We start from the raw sequence: 9,510 nt of genomic DNA, 5'->3' as shown, positions 1-9,510 counted from the left end.
GCGAGATTCGAATCTCGCTCCTTCGCTCCATCGCTCCCTCGCTCCCTCTCATGACTATCCACGTGATCCTATAACACGTGATATTAGTTTATGATGTTACAACGTAACATTAAGATTGTATTAATTTATTTTAAATATATATATACAAGTATTTATATTAATATTAATATAACTTTAACTCTTAAACTTTTGTAAAATTCATTATTTTTATAAATAACATTTGTGTTACGTCGGACTTCACATACCGAACATCACGTGCTCAACATCATGTGATATGAGGATCCCAGTGGGCTCAGTAGTCCCAGTAGCACTGGGACAACTAGGAGCACTGGGACGCATGCCACGAAGGTCTATATAATCAAGATGGATTCCCTTTGTATAAAGCTTCGTGCTCAAGATCAATCATTTAGTATACTCTACTATTAGTTACGAATTGCATCATTGTCATTACTTAAGTCCCTGCTTGACGCCTAGTTATAAACCACCTCGAGAGCCTAGAGCACTTCCACATGATCTAGACGGCCAACCTCGTAACAATTTGATTATTAAATTTAATTTGTTTTTATCCTCAGCTCACTCTTTATAATATATTGAAATAAATATATTTTAACCTACTCTTTTATAATATCACTTACATTATCTATATTGTTAAAGTGAATGGTTCTCGCGTAGCACGTGCACAGGGCACTAGTCCTATTAGGACTAGATTGAGAAGCTCTCTGTAGGAGAGCTTCGCACTTCCGTAGAACTAAGATAATGGGTGATTCTCATAAAAGCCAATATAGCCTCAGATCTGCCCTATCAGCTTCCCACTATTCCCTGTGTAAGGTCATTCCTTTTAACATATATCATTTATCACTTACATTATTCACATCACTCACATCACTCATATACAAAACCCCGAAATTCAATAACAAAAGGGATATATCAATTGACTTTAACTTTACTTTACTCCAACTTACTCCACTCCACTAATTCTACTTCCCTTTTCTCCTATCGATCTTTTCTCCCCTATCTCTATAACATCACCTCCTCCCCTCATCCTGTTAACCTCTCTACTCGAGGTCTTGTCAGGTACTCATCATTAAGACTATTTCACCAAAGCAGTCCCAGTCCCACTTTCAGTACAATTCCCGATCCCATTCTTTGGATCTAATAACCATTAACCACCAACCAACCAACCACTACTTCGCAGTAAAACCCTTTAAAACCTTCCATTTCCCTATATCTTCTACTATACTTTCCGATCCCTCGATCTATCTCCCAAATATTCCGCCTCCCATCCGTTGTATATCCCTCTCCAACCAACACCAATCCCTTCTACCCTCTTAAATCTCTCCCTTTCCCATCCCATCCTCCCAAATTTTGTTCATCTTCACAAGATCCCATATAAAGGATTTTGTATTGTGTTTGTGTATTTATTGTTTCTGGTACGTGAAGGGCGGGTATAAGAGGATTGCTTGGTTCAAGGAAATAAAACATTGAAAAGGAGATAAAATATCGAAAGAAAGGTAAAAGTTTTTTTCGAAGAGCAAAGTGCTAAAAAAGAGAGGACGGTGTGATTTCAAACATCGATTAAATGTTTGAGTGTATCGTAGAATTGATGCCTATTTTGGAAAAATCAATCCTCCTAACGGCGAAAGAGTATGTTCTTCATATGCTCATTCTACGCCACGCCTATACACATAACACCATGAACCCTTATAAAACAGGGACTGATACCCAAAGCAGAACGACCATGTGTTTGTAGTCACAACTAAAAGAAGATAAGGACCTAAAACGCCGAAAGGGATTGAAATTGAGCTAAATGACATTGAAAACTCGTCGTTCGTCACATTGATTAAATGTGTGTGTGTGTATGTAGCTATATCATGCGTTGGTGACCTTGAGAGAAGGTTAGTATATGATCAAATTGTTAGCTTTTACATTCACATACCTTGAGGATTCTCCTTGAGTAATCTTGATTATCAGCGATACTACCATCACTCATTCTTCTATTTGCGAGAGTAGGATCAAGTCGAGTGTCGGTAAAAGAACCACCACTGCTAACAGGTACTTTACCACCAGTGACCAAAAGTTTATTGGACGGCTGCAATTCTTTCGGGTATTCCTTCCTCGACTCCGGCTCCTCTTTTTATTCCCGCATACCAATGAAGAATTCCTCCCAGCGATCCGCCGCCAGCAAACTAGGACACCGACAACCGACGGCCTGCGCAGATGCCAGCTTAATTTGGACCTGATGAAACTTTTTCAGACAAATGCAGCTACCGAGCTCGATGCTGCGCGCTGCGCTGGATGCTTGAACTGTCACTGTTTGACCTAAAATTATTGTTAGATGAGATATCACATTCGGGACATGAAGAAAATCATACCTCCTACGGTGACAACTGATGGTGCAATAGATGTGGTATGTGTAGCAGCGACGGATGATGAAGATGATGAAGCTGCCGCAGCAGGATCATAATTTGGTGCTGAACTTTCTGTACCAGTGAGATAAACCGACCAATAAAGTTTGGTACCACCACACATCTCTAAACTAGTACCAGCACAAGGACTATTACACTTTGAATCGTCGACTAAATCAGCTGCTGGAGGAAGATCGTCACCACACCAACATTCATCGCTGTTGTATGTTGCCTGAACTGCATACTCGCCAGCAGGCACACATTGATGTTGACACCATCCTTTACTGTTGAATATGTATGTTGAATTCTTGGTCAATCCCAGACCCGAGGAAAAACATCCCATATACGTTAACGTCTTATATTGTCGTGTGTATAATTCTGGAGATGGTGCAGCGATTGAATTGCTAATCAATGCCGTAGCAGCGACGATAGCGAGAGTATACATCGACTTCATGATGAATGATTTGATTTGGCCGTGGCCTTTCTTTCGTTATATGTTGATTAAATTGATCGATCGATCGCGATGGCGATGAAGTTTGCCGTGAGATGTTATTTGTATGATGATCGTAGGTTAGTTTATTTAAGATCAATCTTCGGTTTGATGTTGGAAAGTCAGTTGGATCTTGGTAAGATGACCAGCGAGAGGGAGATGACAATCACAACAGAAACGTATTGTCGAAATAGCGAGTGAATCGATGTGTGCTAATCTGCGGGATGTATCGTGATTTGATTTGATGTATCGATAATTAAGAAGTTGGAATACTAGTTGATGATGGAAGGTGACTTTCCTGTTGATGTTTCGAAAGGAGGGAAAAGGTCAGGTCAATAATCTCCTGGTCGTCCGGTGTTGGATAAGGCAGAGGGAAGAAGATCGGGTGATGCTGGAATGAAGGTTGGGGGAAAAATTCGACCGCAAGCAATAAAGTAAACGAATGTTTGGCGGTATTTTAGAAACGAGAAGGAATGAAAAAAAAAAGAGAAGAATAGGAAATCAACACAAGAGAATGTAAATCATCGAAAACGACAGTTTGAATTAAATTATTCTTATGCCTTTCACGATGAGAGAAAGATTTCCAAACTCTTCTTTTTTTCTTTTTTTCGAAAAGGGATTTGTTGTTTAAGGGGGATGAAGATGTGAGTAGTGAGTAGTAGTAAGAGGGAGAGTTAAGTGTGAGTCCGAGAGAGGAAGATTTGTTTAGGTTGTTTGATGAATGAATTTAGAAAGAGGAGTTGATGGATGGATGGATGGTTGATTGATTGAATGAATGAATGAATGATTGATTGATTGATTGATTGATTGATTGACTGATTGACTGATTGACTGATTGATTTTGATTTGATTGATGAAAGGGTTTAGGTTTACTCAGATTCCTTTGATAGTTTGGTTAGATGAAATTGTGCGCGAGGAAGGAGTTGGGTATGCGGATGGGATATGTAAAAAAAGTGGGAATCATTGGGGGGAAAAAAGATGGGAAGAGATGGTACCTGAGTACTAGATACTAGCCTGCTAGGTAGTTTCTACTTTTCGTAGTGTGTAGCGTATGAAAATGATTGATGAGTGGTTCAAAGTGGATGAACATTAGTGGAGGTTAATTTTTAGGGTATTTAGGGTATTTAAGATCCTTAAGGGTTGTGCTCAGATATGATTTATGGTTGGTGAATTTGTGCATTATTTTTTACTTTGCTCCTCTCTGATTGGTTATAACTTGCGTTTAAAAAAAGGTACATGAAAGGCTACGCAGGTACAAATAGGCCAGGGAACATAATGGATGGACGTGGCAGTATTAAAGAGGGTCTTGCTTTGAGGGTTTGATTAGTCAGTTAGATATCCTCAAATGATTGGCTTCTTTTTATGCAACACGCACAATCAACGTCAATCATCTGCACTCCGTACTGCAAAATCTGAACCTGATCTACCTTTTACATTCAACTTAAAGTTACGCTTATTCCCCTTAGATCCCAAGATTCCCATCCAATCTTTTCCACTTTCAGCTTGTTGACATGACATTGGCGGGAGTAGGCGCGTTTTGAAGCGTATTTTGTTTACTTTTTTGGCTGAAGAACGATGTTAGCTTTGTTGTCAATGTTCGATTGGTTCAGATGAATGACTTTGTATATATAAATGGAATGACGAATTGAATTGTATGAATAGCTTCACATCACGATGAAGATTAATTTTTGTGAATGACTTTGCGATTCAGTTGATTGATTCACTTCAATTGATCATTCTGCATAATTCATTTCTTTACTAAAGAAGAAACCTAGACTCTAATTACTTCCATTTGGCATAACTCATCCAAAGTTAAATATGAAAAAGAAGAATCTCCATGGGTCATTTCCAAAGTCATCAAGATGATCAAGGTTGTTTGAGTGGAGTGAAGGTCATTAAGGCGTGATGTGGACACCGGGTTCAAGAGAAATGGTGGCTTAGTTTGCATGTGGGAAATTAGACCAACTAGGATTCTCCGTATTGAATATTTCTTATTATTGGGTCGACGAGTTTCATAGATGTGCATAATATTCATAAATATTCACATCCTTCACATCGTTCATATCACCTCAATTATCATTTTGAAACCATTTCCACCAAAAGGGTCACCCACCATAGACTCCCTATGACCACCTAAATTATCTTTAGAAATGATCGCTGCAACCCTGTGTGGTAATAATAATAACCTGACAATAATAACAAGTCGTGATTCGTGAACCACATGGAAAATACGAAATCTGTTTTTAAAATAAGATTCCCAATCCCATCCATCCCATCCAAAATCAATCTAGCCAAAAGGTCATCTCGCCCGCCCAGCTACTACATACAATAATGTCAGTCAGTCATACATACTCCGTACTAGCCTACTAGTATTACTAGGTAGGTAGTCATTCATTCATTCATTCATTCCTCCACCCCCTTCCCAACCCAATTCCCCCAACCCATCAAGAAATTCCAAGAAAAGCCCTTGAAAAGTTCTAGACACTCAAGGACCGCATCGGTAAGGAGATGTCGAATTCGCCATGACCGAAAGTGGACAGTAAGTTTTCCGATTGTACGGAAACTTGGGAAAAGCCCTTGACCTTTTCTCTTACTCCATTCCATGATTATCACTCATGTAACTTACTTTGTGTCTTGCATATTTATCAGGACTTCTGGCCAAAGCAAAATCATTAAATTGAGCTTACACTTTCTTCCATTCTGCACTTTACACTTTACGCTTTACACCGTTCCTTTTCTCGGTATTATCGGTACGAAATCCGGATCATTCAAATCTCTCTATTCTATAAGTACCTACTATGTAGGTACTTATGGGGAGAACAATAAGGAAGTTTATGTACATTGTTTTCTTCGAAATGAGAAGCAAGTCGGCGATATACAAAAACATTTATCCGACAGGAGGTAGCATTCAACACCACAACCATCAACAATGACCCTCAAGTCACATGGCACATTACCCAAGAAATAATACCCATCAACAACGCGGTGTCAACACCGGATAATCCGGAGAAAATAGAAGAAGAAAAGAACAGTCAAAACTCACAATAATACAATACTCCCTAGAATTTTTAACTTTTAGACATTTTCCTCCAAACCACGGAGCAGAAGTTTTCTTTCCCATCCCATCCCATCAAGCCCAAAGACGCCATGGAATTTCCATACCGTCCATAACCATGTCCTACACATGATCACCCATCGTCATTACCCTATTTACCACTTTCCAAGCCCAACAACTCACAAGCTGACGATGCCATGCTGATTGATACGAAAAGTATATTTTCAATCAATACCTACTAAGACAAGATAGACGGGCACTAGGAACTAGAGACTAAAGATTTATGTCAGACGATTTGATGCTTTCTTTCCTATCAAGTAACTTATTTATTTGATAGCTTGATTCTCGATAGGTACCTAGGTAGTGTACATAGGAGGGAGTTATCAAGATCGGATATACCATACCATACCATAAGCTTAGCATTCTTCCAATGTTGTAATTTTGTAAGGAGTTCGGCTTTGGAAATACGGGGATACGGTATATGGAATGCGGAATACATGTGTGAAGGAAAAGCCGGGGATGATTGATAATACTCCGTAGATATCTAGGTATGGAGTACCCACCCATAAGTTACAAATACATAATATTATATAATATGATAAATATAACGTGGTTTATCAGTATGTGCACCATATCAGCATGTGCACCACTTTTACCTTAATTATTATCTTTCCACTTCAATACGCGATTTATCAACAATCTATAATGCAATCGAATAATAAAGAAGCTCAAATACTCTTAGCTATCGAAGCTATTCGAAAAGATAAAAAATTAAGCATTCGGAAGGCTGCAAAGCTATATAATATATCGCATACAACACTTATCCGCAGAATGAATGGTTTAACCCCTCGTACGGAATTTCGACCAAAAAGCCATAATTTGACTGATTTGGAAGAGGAAGTACTTATTCAATATATACTCGATATGGACGAGAGAGGATTTAGTCCTCGAATAAGTGATGTGGAAGATATAGCGAATTATATACTCGAAACGCGGGGTGTGAAGAAGGTTGGAAAGCTCTGGGCTTATCGCTTTGTGAAACGATATACAGAATTAAAAACACGTTTTAATCGCGTTTATGATTTTCAAAGAGCTCTCTGCGAAGATTCAGAGCTTATTGAAAGATGGTTTCGATTGGTATCGAATATGCAAGCCAAATATGGTATTCTGGATTGCGATTTCTACAATTTCAATGAGACAGGTTTTATGATGGGACAAATATCATTACATATAGTAGTTACTAAAGCTGATCGATGTGGAAGAAGCAAAGCTATACAATTAGGCAATCGGGAATGGGCTACAGCGATTATTTGTGTTGATGGAGAAGGTCATAATATACCTCCGTTTTTGATAGTAAAAGGCGAATACCACCTCTCAAATTGGTATACCGAAGGCGATTTACCATACGATTGGCTTATTAAACCTACTACCAATGGATGGATAGATAATGAGACAGGTCTTGAATAGATTAAGCACTTCAACAAACATACTGAAAATAGGAAAGTGGGTAGATATCGAATGCTAATGCTTGATGGGCATGAAAGTCATAAATCACCAGCATTTCAGGAATACTGCAAGGAACACAATATTATATTACTTAGTTTACCATCTCACTCTTCGTATTTAACTCAACCACTTGATATCGGTTGTTTTGGTCCTTTAAAGCGTTCATATAGTTGACAAATCGAGAACTTTATCAAGGCGCATATCACTCATATTACCAAAACCGAGTTCTTTCAAGCCTTTAAAGCTACATATATCGAAGCAATATCTATATCAAATGGTAAAGCTGGGTTCCGCGGAGCTAGGCTAATCCCATTTAATCCGGAAATTGTACTTTCAAAGCTAGATATTCGAATAAGAACTCCATCAAATAGATCAATATCAGCCGATCCTGATATATGGCAATCTCAAACACCTCATAATCCAACTGAAGCTCTCTCTCAATCTACTTTAGTGAAAAGTCGTATTGCTCGGCATCAAGGGAGCTCACCTACTCCAATATTTGAAACAGTTGCAGCTTTAGTTAAGGGTACAGAGCTCCTAGCTTATACAAATACGCTTTTAACTGCTGAGATTCATAATCTCCGTAAAGCAAATGAAGCACTTAGTAAACATCAAAGAGTTAAAAAAGCTTTAATACGAAAAGGAGGAGCACTTTCAGTAGGGAATAGGCATGATATATTAGAGCAAGAGAATATAGATGATCAGATACGACGCGACGAATATACAAATGATGATTCTTCAACAAGAAGGCAAGCTACTATACAACGATGTAGCAAATGCGGTAGTACTTCACATAATGCACGAACTTGTCAATTAGATCCAGCATTAATTGATCCTTAGATTGTATATAATTTAATTCTATTTTATAATGTTGTTGTAATTTTATTTTAATTGAAAGATAATAATTGAGGTAAAAGTGGTGCACATGCTGATATGGTGCACATGCTGATAAACCACGTTATCAGCAATGCAATGAGGAAAATGGGGAAAATACAAGTTAGAGTTACTACTAGTGCACCTATGCTTATTAGCTCTGTATATAATAATAAATCACAAGATATATCTACATATCGATTCAGTATAGGTACTCGTTCGTACCAAATCTGTATATTCATTCATCTCTTTTTATTATCATCAACTTTTTACCATAGATGTCGGTTACATGTTACGACGGCTTCGGATCTCGTATCATGTGACCAATTATGTAATCACATGGTCCCTTAGATCCCCTCGGTCTCTTGATCGAAGGGATCGAGGGGACCAAGGGGACGATTAGCATGAAGGTCTATATAACCAAGATGGATTTCCTTTGTATAGAGCTTCGTGCTCAAGATCAATCATTTAGTATACTCTACTATTAGTTACGAATTGCATTATTGTCATTACTTTAAGTCCCTGCTTGACGCCTAGTTATAAACCACCTCGAGAGCCTAGAGCACTTCCACGTGATCTAGACGGCAAACCTCGTAACATTACAATCCATTCTAATCTCACTCTTCTCTCCACTTTACTTTGCTTTACTTCATATCAAGATTGAAAATCTCTATTTATAAGATCTATACTATACTATACTCTATATAATACTCTATAGAATATATAAAATACATCAAGTATCTATTCACCTATTATTAAAAATCTGAAATTTTCAGAGTTGAGTTGTAATTGTATAATAAATCTCTAATCCAAATTCTATTGAATTCTATCAATTAGCTGTAAAGTTATTAATAGGTGAAAATCATGATTTTTGGTGTAAAAAGGTGGTCCAAAAGAGGGGTGGTCCAAAAGTAAAGTACTAGACTTAAACAAACGAATAAACAGATATATATTGGTGATCTAAATATAAATAACTACTAAATACAATAAACCTTTTTTAATATATCAATATTCAAAGTATTTCAATAAATTTATTTATTTATTTATTTATGTTAAAAGGAATGATCTTACACAGGGGAAATAGTGGGACGTTCCAACCCCACTTCAAAAAGGAATTATGGATCTCGATGGGTGCATTCCAACGTCTGTTTTCCAAAACAATGCGATAGACCCAAACAAAC

The 9,510-nt window shown here is 37.8% G+C and overlaps 2 protein-coding genes across 2 annotated transcripts; one reads left to right on the top strand and one right to left on the bottom strand.

Moving 5' to 3' along the window:
• Window positions 1-1,869: 1,869 nt before the first annotated feature.
• On the bottom strand, window positions 1,870-2,859 carry SS1G_07928 (hypothetical protein; the record flags this gene model as incomplete). Its single annotated transcript, XM_001591252.1, has 3 exons — window positions 1,870-1,884; window positions 1,937-2,130; window positions 2,373-2,859. 3 exons carry the CDS (start codon window positions 2,857-2,859, stop codon window positions 1,870-1,872), a joined length of 696 nt encoding a protein of 231 aa, XP_001591302.1.
• A 3,796-nt stretch (window positions 2,860-6,655) lies between these two features.
• Window positions 6,656-7,417, top strand: SS1G_07927 (hypothetical protein; the record flags this gene model as incomplete). The annotated part of the gene is made up of 1 exon (XM_001591251.1): window positions 6,656-7,417. One exon carries the CDS (start codon window positions 6,656-6,658, stop codon window positions 7,415-7,417), a length of 762 nt encoding a protein of 253 aa, XP_001591301.1.
• Window positions 7,418-9,510: the final 2,093 nt, after the last annotated feature.

This window comes from Sclerotinia sclerotiorum, genomic scaffold, assembly GCF_000146945.2.
Source record: "Sclerotinia sclerotiorum 1980 UF-70 scaffold_10 genomic scaffold, whole genome shotgun sequence".
NCBI lineage: Eukaryota > Fungi > Ascomycota > Leotiomycetes > Helotiales > Sclerotiniaceae > Sclerotinia > Sclerotinia sclerotiorum.
Note: the sequence above shows the minus strand (reverse complement) of the source record. Positions and strands in the feature narration are given on the sequence as shown.